This window comes from Clupea harengus, chromosome 4 (assembly GCF_900700415.2).
Source record: "Clupea harengus chromosome 4, Ch_v2.0.2, whole genome shotgun sequence".
Classification (NCBI taxonomy): domain Eukaryota; kingdom Metazoa; phylum Chordata; class Actinopteri; order Clupeiformes; family Clupeidae; genus Clupea; species Clupea harengus.
The window spans coordinates 10,223,260-10,241,789 of record NC_045155.1 but is presented as its reverse complement, the minus strand read 5'-3'; the positions used below and the strand labels follow the sequence as shown (position 1 = coordinate 10,241,789).

Sequence of the window (18,530 nt, the reverse complement as noted above, 5' to 3'; positions counted from 1 at the left end):
CTGATGACGCTAAGTTATTTGGTGCACGTGACAATAAACACTTTGACTTTGACGTATATCGTTGTGCGGCTTATCTTAAGCAGGCTGGCCGTTTGGTTGAAACCTTACGTTATCTCTAAAGACGTTAGCATTATGAAATAGTTCAATTAATGCTATATTTGAACTTAAGTTACTTGCTTGCTAATAAATGAGACGAGTATGTGCTACTAACTCCTTGCATAGACGTTCAGAATTATACAACTTAGTCATTTACAAGTCATTACGCCGTTTTAAAAAACAAGTTTTAGGTAATGCATTTGGATGATAACGCTAACTTTGGCTGGTGGAGATGCTTTACATTTTATTCAGGGACATGACTCAAGTTTTGGAAATGCCCATTGATTATGGAAGCTTATACCATGGAAGCTTATACCAATACTAAACTTTCTGGCAGGTAATGGGGTCCCGGAACTCAGAATCTATTCAGTGCACTTAGGCTACAACTGATCTTTAAGCTGAAATGCAAACCTGTCGTTTTAAATTGCGCAACACCTGTCTTTGCCACATTTTTTTTTAAAGCTTCGCTCTGTTGGCTGGTGTGACAGCTGAGTAAACAAACTAAGGTATTGGTTGTTTTTCGGGACAAGCAAGGGCTTATTCTTTGAGTATGACTCCTGATATACAATGATAAGATGTGTGATCCAGGACCACCTTTCCCCTTAAACACATTGCCTGCACTGAATGAAATTACACTTGCAATGGGGTGGTAAGAAGTACAGGATTTCTCTGTGCATGAGACATGGTGCATATTGCTGCATGACATTTACTCTCACAAGACATTAATATTCTCTTGGTCATTCTTTTAAACCACCATTTTCTTATGGATTTTTCCTTCATAATTAATTTCTCATGGGTTATCATATTTCATACAAATTAAACAAAGTGAAGAGTTGGACATTTTTGATTTTTTTTGAGAAAGGACTACTTAAACTTTTGCGTTGATTTTACATTTGATAGCATTATCATTAATGAATATATTTCTTCAAGCAAAATTCGAAGATAAACAGTGTGTAAACATAAGGTTAATACATTTTGTGTTACTGGGTAAATGTCCATTTCCATCCAACCTTGGATGTGCAAAACTTCTCAAGTAAGGCATCACATGAGCTTCCAAATGTTACATATAGACAGTGCTGAGGGGAAGATGCTTCTGCGGTTACCTTTGCTGGAGATTTTGCTTTCATACGGTGAAGATTCTTATTTGAAGACTGCTGGAAGAATGGACTCTTGCAAGTCAACAAGCAAACTAGGGATGTTCTGATTGTAGACACAACTGTACACGTACTGTTAAGTCCGATGTTCTGGAACTTTGTTTAATTAGAGCATTGAAGAGTTCAACAACGGACAATCAAGACGCCAAATAACCCATAATTACTGTTCTAGCTGGAAGAAATTGTCCACATTATGGTTTACACAATACTTATTTGGAAGCTCATGGTAGGATGTAGATAAGCCATTTTGATGGCATCTTGCAGTAATGCTTGATTTAAAAACTGTTGGTTAAACCTTGACATCTTGTCCACTCGTTATCCTGACCCCGCCTCCACTCTCTATATTTCCCACTTCATTAGAGTAGGACTATGGTAGTTTTTAAACCACTTCACACTCTGCTAGGTGTCCATTTCAAACTGTTTGGGTATACTACTGGGGGTGTGAAGATTCTCACACACAAATTCTGAATGTGAGCACTGCATGGAAATAATGGGAAAAGGGCACACACTGAAAGTTTTCGGTTGTCGAACACATAACACAATCTCAAAGCACTGTTAGCCACAAGATCGTTCATATTCTTGAAAGATTTCTGTTGTCCAGTTGGTTTCCAAGATCCGGATCCATGTTTTCTCTGTCATGTGCCCTGTCTTGTTCTCTGTCTCTCCGCTCCAGGTTTTTTCCATGCCCTTGACTCACTGCCTCTTCCAGGTGCCTGATCTAACACACCTGTGGCTAATTGGACCTTGTATCTTCCTGCCTGCCTGCCTGCCTGCCTGCCTGCCTGCCTGCCTGCCTGCCTGCCTGCCTGCCTGCCTGCCTGCCTGCCTGCCTGCCTGCCTGCCTGCCTGCCTGCCTGCCTGCCTGCCTGCCTGCGCCTTTTGCCTTTAACCCTTTCTTGGACTGTGCATCTAGCCCTGGCCTGGCCTGGCCTTTGAGTTTTTCTGTTTCTTGCTGCCTGCCTTGCCTCATTGAGATCTCAATGTTTTGTATCTTCTGAGCTTTGCTGTTTTTCTGTTGGATCTCCTACCACTGCCTCTGTTTTTTTAAAGACATTCATTCTGCTGAAAGGTCAATTAAAAGACCCCTTTGAAGAGACTTTGTTGCCTTTGTCTGCTTTTGGTTCCAAACCTGTTATGGCAGTTAAGAGAATATCCAAATATTTCCAACTTGAGTTTATTTATTTTCTTCAGCCACACCCTCTGCTCCTGCCGCAGCTGCTGCAGCTCCTGCAAAGCCTGAAAAGGGCAAGGTCAGTTTTATTATGGTCACACACGACACACAAAACACACGTGCATTTTTTGGGTGGCGACACAGGACACACGCATGCCGAAGAGGTCAGTGAAATTAAAATCCTTTGCATTGATCCCATCCTGGGCTGTCCTTCCTCCAGGGCAGCCAGGAGCAGTGGGCAGCCTTTATGGCGCCTGGGGACCAAGTCAAGTGATCATGTCCGTCTTGGTCAGGGACGGACAGGAGCGTTATTTGTTCTTCGGCATTTTAGTGGAGGAAACCCCTTGTGAACACAGGGAGAACATGCAAACTCCACACAAAGGCCCGGGAGATAGCCCACCTGAGCACTGAAGGCCTGGGGAGAACCTGCCCCCAGTACCAACAGCGCCCCATGCAGGAATTGACCCAGGACCTTCTTGCTGTGAGGCAGCAGTGCAAGCACCTGAGCCACCGTGCCACATGGATGGACATAAGCTGTCCTCCTCTCTAAGCACCACTGCCCCTAAACCTGTCCCTTCTGGCAGAAGACAACGTTCATCACTGTCTGCTTCCTCCTCTTCACCTACCACTCCCAAATCTTCCTCTGGTCTCCGTGGTACCCCTACCCGTTCCCCCTCGGCTTCCCTTCCTGTGGGTTCTCCTGTTTCTGGTCAGGGAGATATGGCTGCACCCAAAGTGGTCAAGGCTAAATGAGTCAAGCACAAGAAGAATGAGGCCTGTTCCTGTTCCTATGTCAGAAGCTCCAGCTGTTGTGCCAGATGCTGTGTTACTGCGCCTCAGTTCCCTGTTTTGCCTGCTCCAGCTGAGTCCAAAATAGCTGGAGCTAAACTAGTTGAGGCCAAACCAGTAGAAGCTAAACCTATAGTGTTTGTGGCTGAGCCAGTTGAGGCTAAACCTGTCATTTCTGTGGCTGAGCCAACTGAGTTTAAACCCACAGTGGCTGAGGCCAAGCCAGTCGAGGTTAAGCCAGCAAAATTTTAACCCAAAGTGGATGAGGTTAAACCATTAATTCAAGAAGCTAAAGAAAAGCATTTGTTTTCTCTCCTTGATCAGCTGTCCTCCCCCAAAATGACAACTCCTGTGTCATTCAAAATTACCTCTCAACCTGCTGCTCTAGCTCCCAAGTCTTATCCAGCTCCCAAGCCTTATATAGCTGAAGCTATAGCTTGTAGTCCACCTAAAATGCCCCCAGTCTCCCCCAAGACGGTCTCTGAGCCTCCGAAATTCAGCCTGTGCCTGTTGCGGTTGCTCCACCAACTGAGGCAAAGCCTGGTGTGAAGCCCTCAGTGGTTTCTCCAGCCCTAAAGGAAGATGATGATCTTCCCCCACTCATCCCCCCAGAGAAGCCAGTCACTATGCCAGTTGTCCAGCCCCCTACAGCTGTGCAGGCTCCACCAAAGGCCACTCCTGTTGTTGCCACGGTTGCGCCGCCAGCAGCCCCAAAGGCTGCCATTGCAGCTACGCAGAAGCCTGCAGCAGCTCCTTCCCAGAAGCCTGTAGCAGCACCTGCACAAAAACCTGCTCTTACTCCAGAACCTGCACAAAAGGCTGTGCCCGCCCCTGCCCCTACCCCCGCTAAAGACCCATCAAAACCGGAGCCTGTGATCAAGAACGACAAGGGTATTGCTCTTTCTTTTTGAGGCGGTGAAAAAAGGCTTGGAGGCCTTGTCTCAGATTTAGAACAATTTCAAAAGGCTTTAATGGCCAGTGGTAGCAGCAGGGCCTGACCTAGCACATATGGTGCCCTAGGCAAGCTTCACCCCTGGTGCCAAAATTAATATTCTTTACAGTAAAGTACTGCACCTTTTATTTATTACATGAACAAGAGTGCAAAGTGCACACTAAAGAATCAAAACAAATAAACAACTTAACTAACAATAATGATAATAACAACAAACAATAAAAGAATATATGCAAATGTACACATGTTAAATAATCAAAATATAATATGCAAAATAAATAAACAGTACAAATGAACGTTGTCTCGAACTATTTACATTCCACTCCACACTTCAAGGGTTACAGTGCAGTCTTTCTGGCCTTCCTCTAGGCAGTCATCAATGACATTATTGTATGAAATTTGACCACCAACCTCACTGTTAATACTGATCACAAATGTCAAAATATTGGTTGGAGATATAGAAGGGGCGCAAAAGACTGCCCAGCAAAACATTTTATATATATATATATATATATATATATATATATTTTGCTGGGCACAGTTTTTGGCGCCCCCCTCTGGGTGGTGCTCGAGACAACCGACACCATAGACATATATACATGTCATATATGACCGACACCGTCTATGTCGCCTGTAGGAAGGACCGGCCCTGGGTAGCAGGAAAACATGCCAGAATGGAGAAAACAAAGATGAAGAAAAGAAAACCAAACAATAATTTCCAATAACTAATTACATTTCAAAATAACAAAGTAACTTTCAACAATCAAAAGCTAACTAAATCTGGCATTCTAACTACATAGTCTAGAGGTGTTGTGCATAGACATATACACACACACACACACACACACACACACACATATATATATATATATATATATATATATATATATATACATATATATATATATATATATATATATATATATATATATATATATATATATATATATATATATATATCTCTATGGTGTTGTGCACCTTATACCTATCTCACTCAAACATGTTCTGCTCCGGTATTTTACTCACCCCGCCTAAACCATTACACCTATCCTAAATCAATTATCCTTAAAAATATACATATTCAGAATAACTATCAATAAATACATTCCCTATATTAATACAGACAGGTTTCCACAATCATATTATATATTTACATAGCACTCTAAATCAATCACCAGTAATCACACACTACAAACACCCCTCTCATCCCACCAACTTGGCATGTGCACGTCCGTCGTTCCGTGCCCCACAGTTCAAAAGTCCCTTCCGACTTTCTCTCCGGTCTTTCTTCTGTCCTGACGCAGGAAGTCAACATGCCACCGCACGGTAAGAAGTTCGCCATTGTCTTGATTTGTAAAATGTTTGCAACGTGTTGGCTCTTCTGTAACGGTATGTTCTATGTTTGTCTTACAGATGCGGTCATTGTGGTGGAATATAATCGTTGTGTTTGTGTGCAAATAAACCTTGTGCCTGTACCCCGCTCTGTCTACTTCGTTTGTCTTAGTCCAGACATGAATAATGTTAGCGGTAACGGGCAGCGGCACCGTTACAGTGCTCAACAGGGTCTGGTACTGAATCAGACAGCGATGAGTCTGTGCCTGAGCTGGAAGAACAGGATTCTGCACAGACACAGCAGGCACAGGTAAGAGCATCAGAACTTTCTTTCTTTACTCGTGCTGATGGTCAACATTTGTGCGCCATTTTTCGTGGGTCTATAAATGTTGCTGTTGCGACAAAACAAATCTGAAGAGTTCGTCTTGTGTGAATAGTCATGTGAAAACATTGTCTACCAATAGGTGTTTGAAGAAAACTAACATTGCGCTTTCTTCCGCCCTCATAGCTTGGAGCTGCTGCTGAAATTGATGAGGAGCCAGTCAGCAAAGCTAAACAGAGCAGAAGTGAAAAGAAGGCCAGAAAGGTACTCGGTCTGTGTGTTGCAGTAGGCTAGTCATGCTATTAATGTTCAGCATTGTGTGTCTTGTCTGGTTTAATTTACATCTCTGCAATGTGTGTTTTGTGATTGCGGACAATTCATAACATTTTCATGGTGACAGTCGTTGTAGTCTTATTTTGAAACTTCAAGATTTGGACTGGAGATCGGGGCACTGTTCAAACAAGACTAGTTTTTAGTGCCTAGACAGGATGAACTAGAAAAGTCGAAGCAAAATGCAGTCCCCAGTTTGTGGTGACGTGTACCACAGGACTTTGTGAATGTTTTAGAGGTTGCTGCATTTTCCCATAATCTCTACCCTCCATTTTGCTTAGGCTATGTCCAAGTTGGGTCTCCGCCAGGTGACTGGTGTTACCAGGGTAACCATCCGCAAATCAAAGAACGTCTTGTTCGTCATCACCAAACCAAACGTGTACAAAAGTCCTACTTCAGATACTTGCATTGTATTTGGTGAGGCTAAGGTAAGACGAGTAATCCCAGTTACGACATGTTTGAGAAGTCCGTCTTAGAATATGGAAGTTGTGTTAGATTATTCCGTTATGGTATTTCAGATGCCCTAGAATAAAACAAAGCATGAATAGATGTTTTGCCCTCTGTGATGATTGAACAGCATGACTTTCGTTCTTCTGAGTCTGATGAAGCCAAATGGATCTGTGCTGAGAGGGAATCCTGAGATTGAATGTGTTTTTGGTAATGATCCCACCTCCCAAAAGGGTGTCACTTAAGCATTTTGCTGCTCTTCTCTCCTCTCCATCAGATTGAGGATCTGTCACAGCAAGCCCAGTTGGCCGCTGCAGAGAAGTTCAAGGTCCAGGGAGAGGATGTTTCAAACATCCAGGAGAACACAGACGCCCACCGTACAGGAGAAGAGCGAAGAGGAAGAGGTTAGTCTCTCGTGGCAGTGTCGCCACAACATTAATTCTCAGTGCTTGACTTAGGTTAGGGGAATAACATGTATGGCCCTAAGCTGCACCTTTCTTCCAGGCTGAATTTGTTGCTGTACAAGAATGCAGAGTTCATTAGCCTTGTTCAGCTGTACAGCGGATGAACCACAACCAACCTAACTGATTTTCTGATTTTTAGGTTGACAACGGGTCGAGGTGAAGGACATCAAACTCGTGATGTCCCAAGCCAACGTATCGCGGGCAAAGGCCGTACGGGCCCTGAAGAACAACATCGTCAATTCCATCATGGTAAGCTTGTTCTCCAACATTATTCATGCTATGGTGATTGAAAATAGTTTTTTAGATTACCTTTTCCAACGATGGAGGTACACTAGATGGTCCTACTTGAGATATCATGAGAATATCTGCATTTTTCCCAGTAATGTGCAATTTGAGTTGATCTCTTCGGTGATGACTTAACAGTATGACTTTCGTTCTTCTGAGTCTGCTGAAGCCAATCTTTCTGTCCTGAGAAGAGCTTTCTTTCTTTTTTACAAACTGGTCAGTTGGTCAAATAACCCCTGCCTTATTAATTTACATCTGTGTGTTTCTTTGCAGGAACTGACGATGTAGGAGGACGCAAGAATCAGGATTGAAATGAGATGTTGCTGATTTTAATCTGCTATTATTTGTACACTTTATACCCAAGCGAAATAAAGGTGTGGCTTGACAAAAAGTGAACACCCCCTCCACATGATTTATTTTGGATAGGGCTGGTCCTCACAGAAAGTAATGTTTTTAAATTGATGGACTGGTGCATGCAGCATGCTTGACACAATATATAAATACATGATACAGTTGTATCTTATTTTTGCTCCTCAAGAACCACTGTTCTCTTCATGCAAATAAAGTGTGAGTGACCTGCTGAATGAATACTAGCTGTAATAGTGGATATAGAGGATGACACTGTGTGCTTTGTTAGATGCAGTATGCTAATAGTGTGATCATATCACTAGACAGTCTCATGTAGACCAAACATGATCCCCTGCCATCAGTTTTGAGTTTGGCATTTCTGCTGTTCTTAAAGGTGTGGCCAGTGATCATTGTTATTTATTTTGTATTAAAGCTATTTACTCCACCTTTAAGTCTTTCAATGGTAGTAAATTGTATAAATATCAAGAGGGTTGTGAAGTCGTTGAAAGTATAGCTCTTGGGTAAATGCCATCAATTGCTTTATGATAAGATCCACTAACAGTTTGATCAATGTTATGTAACATTTTAGATGACTGAGGTGGTATTGGTGCTCATTTATGCCAGGTGTTGTCTTAAGCAGACTGAGGAGAAAATTGCATGCAGAAGAAAGCCTTTTAATCGGCAGGCCACAACCTCCCTACTATGTCGTGTGGTAGGACTGCGTCTATTAATTATATTTTATTATATAGATTGTATTATTAATTTACTTTACACTCATTTAGAGTCTCAGAGTAACTTGCAGTTTAACACCAGAGCAGCTGGACATAAGCAACCAGGCCATGCAAAACACCTCAGAATTCTCCCATTTACAGGAAAAACCTGTGATTGATTTCTGAACAATTTGGGTAGTTTTTGTAACTGAATAGTGTGTCCCACATTTTCAGGGAGAAAATTATATTTTGGTCTTGTAGCCTGACACATTCACTGCATGTATGGTCTATACAAGGTGTTCAGAATGGATGCTGACCTACCCTGAACTTTAAGGGGCCTTTGGCTAGCTTAGCTGCACTTTAAACTGTTCGCTACTGTTTAAGTTTTGGAGTTCAATGCGCTGTTGTGCGCTAAATTGAACGCCATTGGGTTTTAGCTGCAATATCCCAAACGCACGATGACACAAGAATGCCGTCTACTTCGTCATTATGTCGTGTTGGTTATCCACAATCTAAATCAATATCAGAAATTTCCAATATATCCAGGGAGGCTACATAACATTTAGGCTCAGATTTAGGTTAGGTTAATCAAATATGTGTTCAATTTACTTAAAAATAACAGTTTTGTATGTGCTTACATAAATTAGGTTGTATTAGGCTCAGGTTTGTCAGCTGGTATGCTAACTTAAAGTTTATAAGCCATTCATATTATGAAAACAGAGATGACAATACAGCTGCACTGAATGAAACATACTAAACCTTTATTTGAGCATTCTTGATCTTGTTTGTGAGAAAGCACAAATCGATGTTTTTGCATATGAGTGGGCCTACTATGTGTGGCATATGGGCACTAGGTTACTTTTTGTGTCATGATTATGGCCAACATTAGGAATAAAACATAGGCTTATATCCTAACTACTATAATATTTTAATGTTTTGAAATAAAATAAAAAAAATTAAATTATTTATTTTGTAATAATTATTCTTTTAAAAACATTTTTTAGTGTATTTTACTATTTTAGTTGAATCTTAGAGAGCTATGTCACTTCAGATTTATATGGCCCAATTTGCCCCCTAAACCTACTAATTTTTGAATCCTCAAATGTGATGTAGCAGCCTAAGGGACTATGGCTTGTGTTTGAATGTCATACAAAATCAAAGATCCAATAAAACCATATTCACAATGGTGCTTGATGTACGCCTATGCATAGTGAAAAAAGAATGTGCTCTTTACATTTGTCTTTTTGTGAGAAGAGAAACCAGCCTACAGTTATGGTTGTCCTTGTTCTCTAATATAATACACCTTCATAGCATTTAACTCACACAGTCAAAGTAGTCTTAGAAGATGGCAAAGGCCTACATGATTAAAGATATAGCCTACAAGCCTGCCATTTGTGTAATGGATGTAATATCAGTCTAATGCTGAAAATATACTCTAATCTTTCTTCAAACCATAATCGCACCAGGTTTAGGCTAAAACGCACAAAAAGTGCCCTGTTGTGGTGAGTTGTACCACTTCTCCCAGAAAATTGCTGCAATTACACATGCTTTGGTATTCACATGTTGATTTATATTGTTTACATTGGAACCCAGACCCAGGAGGTCCCCACTGCTGACACAGAGACATAAAGAAGCCAGACTGGAGTTTGCCAAAACTTTCCTGGGGAAGCCAAAATCATTGTGGACAGATGAGACCAAAATAGAGTTTTTGGTAAAGCAGTTTACAGAAAACAAAATGAGGCCTTCAGAGAAAAGAACACGGTCTCTACAGTCAAACATGGTGGAGGTGGACCGATGTTTTGGAGTTGCTTTGCTGCTTCTGGAACCCGATGCCTTGACTGTGTGCATGGCATCAGGAAATCATTTTTGGGCGCAATGTAGGGCCCAGTGTCAGAAAGCTTGGTCTCCGTCAGAGGACATGGGTCTTCCAGCAGGACAATGACCCATAGCACACTTCAAAAAGCACCTAGAAATGGTTAAGACAAAGCACTGGAGAGTTCTGAAGTGGCCGAGATGAGTCCAGATCTTAATCCCATAGCACACCTGTGGCATGATCTCAAAACAGCAGTTGGGAGAAGGCACCCTTCAAATGTGAGAGACCTGGAGCAGTTGGGAAAAGAAGAGTGGTTCATAATTTCTAGTAGAGAGTTGTAAGACACTCATTCATGGTTACAGGAAGCGATTGATTTCAGTCCATGACTGTACACATGCACCCTAACATGCATTAGCCTTATACAATTCACTTAGGTTACTTGGGGGAGAAGTGCCCTAGTTGGTTGGTTATTTAGGAGGGGGTGGGGTGGGGTACAAAGGGAGGGAACAAGTGGAGAGGACTGACTGGTTCAGATAGATAGAGCTTTCCCCCCTTAGGTTGTTCTTTTAGTTTTAGGCATTTCTCCTAACCCGGGGATTTATTGTAAGCCCCCTATTAATGAAGTTAAGAGTTCAGAGCTCTGTCAAGTACACTGTCGTCCATCAGTAAAAAAGACTGAGGGATAAGAGTTGGACTACATCGTCACAGTAAAGTATAGCATAATTAAAAAGAGATGTCATAAGGAAACAATTCATTGATAAAATAAACAAAACTATTTGTGTTCCCCAGACTCCACACCAGTTACGAGAAGAACATTCTGTCAGTTCATCATTCAAAATCTACATTGTTGGAGAAACTCACTGAAAAGCAGAAATTCTAAATAATTCACACTTGATTAGGATAACAGGTCCTCTTTAACCCTTAAGAGTCTAGATCCTACCACGGTCAACCTAATATCGTCAGGTATTTGTTGTTCCGAACGCGACAAATTTAATATGGACCTAGGACAAAGAATGGCATTACCTAATCAGCTTCAACAACCCCTCTTGCATCATTTAAGGTGATCTTCCACAGATTCCAAAAGATGGGAGGATCCGCCATCGCTTTGATTGGCAAGAACTGCCGACCTCACAGAACTCTAGTTAGTCATTACAGACTTTAAAATGGTAATATATACCCAACAAGCAGGCTTATCAGTACAAAAGTTAACATTGAGATGCCACCTCAGAGAATATATAATCCACACTGCACTTGCACACAACTGGTTCATGTTTAATTGCTGCAATGTCACCAATGCAGTGTAAAACTACTGTTAAACAAGTCTGCCAAATTACATTCCCAGTGAACAGACATTGAGGAAGACGTCATACAACTAGGTATGGTCGTTACATTATACGTGTAGAGTGCAAGAGGCCTTGCAGGAAACTAGGAGATTTTGGTGGCAAGTTTGCTGAATTGCAACCAGCTGAACATTCTTCCATTAACAAATGTATGCCAGTACCTATGGTGGCCGTCAAACGCCATAACACGAAAAGGCCCATCCCGAGTCAGGGTTTTGGCTTGTCTGCTCATCATGGCAGACGACCCGTTTCCTAAGTAGATACGAAGGGCTCATTCTAAGATAACGGAAACACAATGATACACTAACGAAAACACAACGATAAGTACTATATTCCACTTCTGCTAATTGATGCCACCAAACCTACACAGTGGATCTTTAGTGGTTACAGAAAATCCATCTAAATTACTACCCGGTGATTCAGCAGAGTTGGGGGGCACTAGATTCTTCCCCCATACTAGGATAGACACCCAGGCACAAATATTACGCCTAATATTCAGCCACAGAAGTATATAATAACGTTTTTTATTAAAGACAACAAGTGCATAAACATACAATTTATAAAAATAAGTTAAAATTCTTGGGAATTAACATCTTTGCTTGCGTCATCCCTCATGGTCCTCTTGGGGAGCAGCTGAGCGTGAATATTTGGAAGGACACCGCTCTCCGAGATGGTCACCCCACCAAGAAGGGTGTTGAGCTCCTCGTCATTCCTAACAGCAAGCTGGATGTGACGTGGGCCGATACGCTTTTTTCGGTTATCCTTGCAGGCGTTCCCAGCCAACTCCAACACCTCCGCACACAGGTACTCGATGACAGCAGCCAGGTAGATTGATGCCCCGCTTCCAATACGCGGTGCATAGTTGCCTTTACGCAGCAAGCGAGCGATTCGACCGACAGGGAATTGTAGACCAGCTCGGGAGGAGCGGGATATGGATGTCTTGGCTGTAACAGCAGCAACTTTCTTCCCACGACCGGACATTTCTGGGAAAGATGGTTGGTGGAAAGATATACGTCACAAGTCATAACACATCAGAAAGACATTCAAACACTAAATTACCTAAACTAGGCTATAGGCCTCGCTTCGATTCTCAGGGTTGAACAAAATATCTAGTTAGAGCATAACCCAAGTTGAGCGTGCCTTTGCCATTCAAAACCAGATGATAGTTAATGGAAATGAAGTTGGACAAGATGAATAGCCTACAGCCTTGTATACAATCCAATTTAACCTCAGGCAGGATAACTACATAGAAGACGTTAAATAGTAGACAAGACTGATCATCAAATTTTGGCGCAAATTTTCACACATTAAAACGTGCAAAGCAGTCTACTTACTTTCTAAACTCAGTTACTGTGATAAGGAAATTAAAGCGTGTAAGCGTGTTTTATAGCGTGCGCCCTACTTCTTGATTGAAGGTAATTGCCAGCACCTGATTTTAATCACTAGACGCCATTGCTTTATGCAACAGATTGACACGTTGATTGGGCTACAAACTGGGCTACAGACAGCGCATGTTTTACCGTGAAGGAGTGCTCTTATGGACCCCGGGTACAGCATATGGCGCGTGTTGTGGGGGTCACCAGCCAGTTGGGCACTTGTGTATTCTGCCACCCTTGCTTTCCTAACTATAGGGGACATTGCCCTGACCCAAAAAAATAATGTTTTACCGTTGCAGTGGAGACGGGTAGAGTAGCATATGTTTAAATGAGTTTGAACAGTGTAGGGAATATGATGTGAGCATCGTGTTCTTTGAATATTTCAAGCATAGACCTGACTGTCCTCTTGGGACACTTGTAATGGAAGACTCTCAACTCTGTTTCAAGGTTGGTCTCTTCCCCCTGAAGTCCATAAAACTCGCATAGTGAATGTGCTGTATCAAAACTTTGGCCGATATCCTTCCACTGCTCTGGGTCAGTGAGGCTCTGCAGTGACATCACAATGTCCTGAGTGTTGTTTTTGTGCTGCTCAGGCAAATAAAATAGCCTATACTTTTTTTAAAGATTACAATTATTTAGAATGTGACTCTTTATCCCTATACTTTCTAGCATGGTCCTCATCTCATGTTTGGTGATCAACACTTAGGTCTACCTGTCCTATGTGTCTCCTGGTCCACATTTCCCCCTGGTCTGGAGGCTTGTGGTTGCTCCTCATCTTAATTGTAATGTAATTATAATAAATTGCCATTAGTAGGCTGAAAATATGAGCCTGTTTCACATTAATTAATTAGCCTACACATTGTCATCTTTATCACAATGCAATGTCTCTGTCTCACCTGCTGGTTTGCTTCTTTGTAACAAAGTCTGTAAAGATGTGCTCCCCTTTGCTGCCTCCTTTAGCTGCTTCTCTCTCTCCTGAATCCTCCTCTTTTCCGTAGGCATTCCAGCTTCTACCGTACTCTACACTTAACAACACCCAAAACAGTGATAGGATTTAGGCATTTAACCATTTTGGATTGATGAAGATTTTAATTGATTTCATATAACTTGATGATGGTTCGTTTGTTATTCATTCCTACAACTTAAAACTCACCTTTTCTTACTACGTCAAAGCAGTTGGGCAACGATTAAGTCACACAAGACAGCAAAGATGCAGGCTCTCAGGTGCCGGTTGCGTGTGATGGTATATAATTTATACCATATAATGGAGACCAGTCTTGGATTATAGTCAGTCATGATCCAGGTTTTAATCTTATACAATGGCTGCCACCAAGGGAGACAAAGTCTGAAGGTCCACTCATAGCTTCACCTTAGACTCATCTGACTTATTCCTTCAGGGATCTGCTCTTAAAAAGCTGAGTTTAGGGGTGTTACCGTCTATTCAAATAAGCCATGGGTGCAGGGCTCTTTGTATCGACCTGGGGGGGGGGGGGGGGGGGGGGGGGTAAGACCAATGTCGCACCTCACTCTCCTGGTCAAAATCAAGTATATTCACCCAGGAACTTTTTAAGACTGTCTGTCTTAAACATCAGATCATTTAACTATTTTCTTTTTCTTTTTCTTGAGTGAGTGGCTTTATTCAGTCTTTGTCTCATAAATGTGGCATTCTCTCCGAAGTAATAAGTGCACGTACATTGTAACCAGCAGGGAACTGAAATCAAAACAGTGACAACAAAGAAAAACTTAAGGACACATGATAACTAACTAAAATGAACTAAACAAAAATGAAAATGTTAGGATTAAACAGAAGATAACGGATTATGGGAGATACATTACATTGTTACAACATCTTAAAACATTTCCTCTCTGGTTACTGAGGTGTACATGACGTACTTTATTGTAATGTGTGTGTGTGTGTGTGTGTGTGTTTGTGTTGATGTTTCAGTTCTTCGCCTCATGTGGTCTTCTCTGTGTATTGTGTCTTGCCTTTGTTTAAAAGCAAGGGTTTACTTTCCTTGAGAGGGGGTAGGACGTGTGTGTGTGTTTGTGCGTGTTAGTGTGTGTGTGTGTGTCTGTGACGCTTGGCTTTTCTCAGTTGTTCCCCTCCTGTGGTCTTTGCTCCATATGGGGTCATTCCACCTATGCATCTCTTAGCATATCAGGAGATTGCCATTTCTTTGAGGTGTCCCCGTCAAATCTTCTTAGGAAGTGGTGGTCATCGGTTCAGGTGTTGCCGTGGTCCTGTGGATTCCAGAGTTGTTGATCTGGGTTGATGGCTGAGGGTGTTGGCTGTGGTCTGAGTTTGTCCCCCTTTCGACGTCCTAGCCAGATGCTGCATGGCGTTTGTTTGAAGTTTCAAACGATTCTTCTGTTCCTTCAACTGTTGACTTTGTGGAATTGTCCCCCTTTCGACACCTTGGCGAGATGCTGCTTCCTTTTTGTCATCGCTATTCTCCATATTCCTAAAACTGTCTGTAACGAGATCTCAGAAAAAGATAATACCGGCCAACATCTCCATGAGGCAGGAAGCCTGTTAGCATACTCAACACATCAGACAATAGACATTTGGTATTGGGTGTGAAAGACTGCAGACAGCTTAATCTCAGACAAAAGCAGGTTTGCTTAAATCACATCATCCTGTTACCTGCAAGGTCTGGGCATTTGCATCTAGAAGAAAAGGCCACAGACCCATACTAACCAAATAAAGAACTGAGAGTTGGGATTTGAAAGAAGCTGAATGTTTGAAAGAAATGGAATGATTGAAAGAAATAAAACGTTTTTAAATCTCCTTCAATTCAAACTATTTCACCTAAAGACAAAGTCAGTGGTCAAATGTAGGTTAAACAGTCCTGTAAGTTCATTCATTCATTCATACGACGGCTGTTCAGCCTACAGGCACACACACACATTCATTTGCTTGTTCAGGAGACAGATGTGTCCATCCCTAAGAGAAAGGAATCAATCTGTTTACAGAGTTACAGTTAGTTAGTTAGTTACAAAATGATCTCATAAAATCCATTTTTATCCAGATTCCAATGGCACTTGAATGCCAAACCATTTAAGGCATTCCTTAATTCATTCATTGCTCCTGGATCATTTGATGAAGTCAGAAATTCAGCAGCTAAAACCTGTTTTGAGAAAACACATTCTGCAGTTATCATCTTATTAAGGTATGTTTTACTGGTAGGATCTACAAGAGAACCTATTGTTCTGTTTTTGCAATTCTCTCTGAAGCTCAACTCCTCCCCCTTTTGATCTAACAGCAGTCTTCTGCTGCTGTGAGATCACGTACGGTTTCCGAAAAAGGCATCTTATTTTCCATGTACCTTAAACACATACACTAAGGATAAAGACTTTGTTCCGTTAAAAATATGCTTACAATTATTCGTAATTGTAACACTTCATACAATGATTTTAACTTGGGTTAAGAAAATCAACGTGTAGGCAAAACAAATGCTTAAAGTCTGTCTTGCTATGTGGCTTTGGTGTGGTTCACTTCAGCTTAATGGGCCATCAAGGTCACAGGCGCGGCTGTACCTGAAGTGTGAATTAAGTGGTATGCGTATTGTGTGAACAGACACAGTCTAACATTTAGCAGTCTAACATCTGACTTTATCAAAAGCATTGTGAAATCTGGACTTAAAGGAATCTTATGTCTTGAATCATGACTGGTCAAATCCAAGAAACTGAATCTCCACAATCTAATGTAAATAATTTACAAATTGACTTAGAACAATCTCTAAATTCAAATATTAAAAATGCTGAAGATCTTTTCAAACACCCGTTTATGACCACAACACTTCTATCCTCTTGGGAACAATATCTGAGCGGAAGCAACCCTTATAGAGTATGTCAACAAGCACAGCTCAGACTGCCTTGGACCAATACCCACATATAGAGTCTTATAAGACCCAAAAACTAGAGTGTTTTGTCAACTTCTAAGACAATCACCCTAATAAATAAAAATAAAATTTAAACAAAATAAAATGTCTTTCTACACAGGGGTTTGCCTGTTAGAACAGGACTAGATTCTACTTCCTATATTTCCCAAGATTAGGTAAGTGTATTTACCAAAGTGTTGTGTCAACCCAGGGTGAAGAGACATCTTACAGCAAACTCGAATCAGCAAATACAAGAACGTATCTCGGTAGGACCTCCAATTGATGGTATATAATTTATACCATATAATGGAGACCAGTCTTGGATTCTAGTCAGTCATGATCCAGGTTTTAATCTTATACAATGGCTGCCACCAAGGGAGACAAAGCCTGAAGGTCCACTCATAGCTTCACCTTAGACTCATCTGACTTATTCCTTCAGGGATCTGCTCTTAAAAAGCTGAGTTTAGGGGTGTTACCGTCTATTCAAATAAGCCATGGGTGCTTTGTATCGACCTGGGGGGGAAGGTAAGACCAATGTCGCACCTCACTCCCCTGGTCAAAATCAAGTATATTCACCCAGGAACTGTTTACATGCTAGTTAAATCCAAATAAAAGTAACAATTATAACTAGGTATAAGATCATTGAATTATTGACTATGGCATATTCTGATTAACTATACCTGTCCCTTCACATGCAGCACCTTGCCCTTGACCTTTGCCTGCAAATGCAAAAACATTGTTCCCCATCACCTTATCCACTCAGTAAATTTACGCATATTGGCAGCCAAACTCACTTTGTTTCTTTATTCCCCTCCTAGTCTTCACTGTGGGATGCTGTTGTTTCTCCACCCGATCTACTTGTAGAAACCCTTGACCCACATGTACCCATCCCCACCATACTGTCATATACTTATTCTACCCCATATTCTATGCTAGCATTTTCCTGCAATGTATATAATTGCCACCATTGACATGTTTTTCTGTTCCTACTCTATCTACCATTGTAACAGTAACCCTATGGGCACACTGTATACCCATTGAGCTGTTTTGTAGAATTTATGTACCATATGATGTTTGTAAGTATTATGTACATTTACCACATGTATGCAGTGTACATTTACCACTTGTTGTTTCCCCTCCCACCCCTTCACCTCTTCTGCCACACTACCCCACCCCTTTTCCATCTCTACCCAGCCGGCCTCAAGGGGCCGCCCTTACTGTATGTGCTTAAGGTTCTGCTTAAGGTTTCTTCCAGATTAACAGGGAGTTTTGTTTTATTGCCCCTGTTGCCATTGTGCTTGCTCTATGGAGGGTTCAGGCACTGGGCTTTATGAAGCGCCTTGAGACAATTTTATTGTCTTGGCGCTATATAAGTAAAATTTAATTTAACTGAGTCCGTAATATCCTTGTATTTTCATCTGAAAAAAAGATGTTTCAGGATATTTTGGAGGAAAAAGATTACAAATGGACTGAGATTTAAACGGACTGGGTTTTTTTTTCCTTTGTTTTCTTTGTTTGGTCTGTTCTTTAGTGTTGAATAACTATAAACATTTTTGATGTGCATACTTTATAAAAATAAGTCTGAAGCTTCTATGAAAAGACTATTAGCACTCAAGCAGAAGCTGGCATATGCTGTAGGCTAGACAGACATCTTCACTAGCTAACACAAATTACACCAGCATTTCCAGGTATTTGAATTAATGTCAAAATGTATTTATGA

The 18,530-nt window shown here is 41.4% G+C and overlaps 1 protein-coding gene and 2 non-coding genes across 3 annotated transcripts; 2 read left to right on the top strand and 1 right to left on the bottom strand.

Moving 5' to 3' along the window:
• Positions 1-6,702: 6,702 nt before the first annotated feature.
• LOC116220391 lies at positions 6,703-6,778 on the top strand. The gene has a single exon (XR_004163632.1). It is a non-coding gene; the product is annotated as a small nucleolar RNA SNORD59 (small nucleolar RNA).
• Positions 6,779-7,459: 681 nt separating this feature from the next.
• Positions 7,460-7,534, top strand: LOC116220390. The gene has a single exon (XR_004163630.1). It is a non-coding gene; the product is annotated as a small nucleolar RNA SNORD59 (small nucleolar RNA).
• A 2,343-nt stretch (positions 7,535-9,877) lies between these two features.
• Positions 9,878-13,053, bottom strand: LOC105899051 (histone H2A, sperm-like). The gene is made up of 2 exons (XM_012826179.3): positions 12,888-13,053; positions 9,878-12,536 (listed from the first exon to the last, which is right to left on the bottom strand). The coding sequence occupies exon 2, from the start codon at positions 12,532-12,534 to the stop codon at positions 12,124-12,126; it is 411 nt and encodes a 136-aa protein (XP_012681633.2). The 5' UTR covers positions 12,535-12,536; positions 12,888-13,053; the 3' UTR covers positions 9,878-12,123.
• Between the last annotated feature and the right edge of the window lie 5,477 nt (positions 13,054-18,530).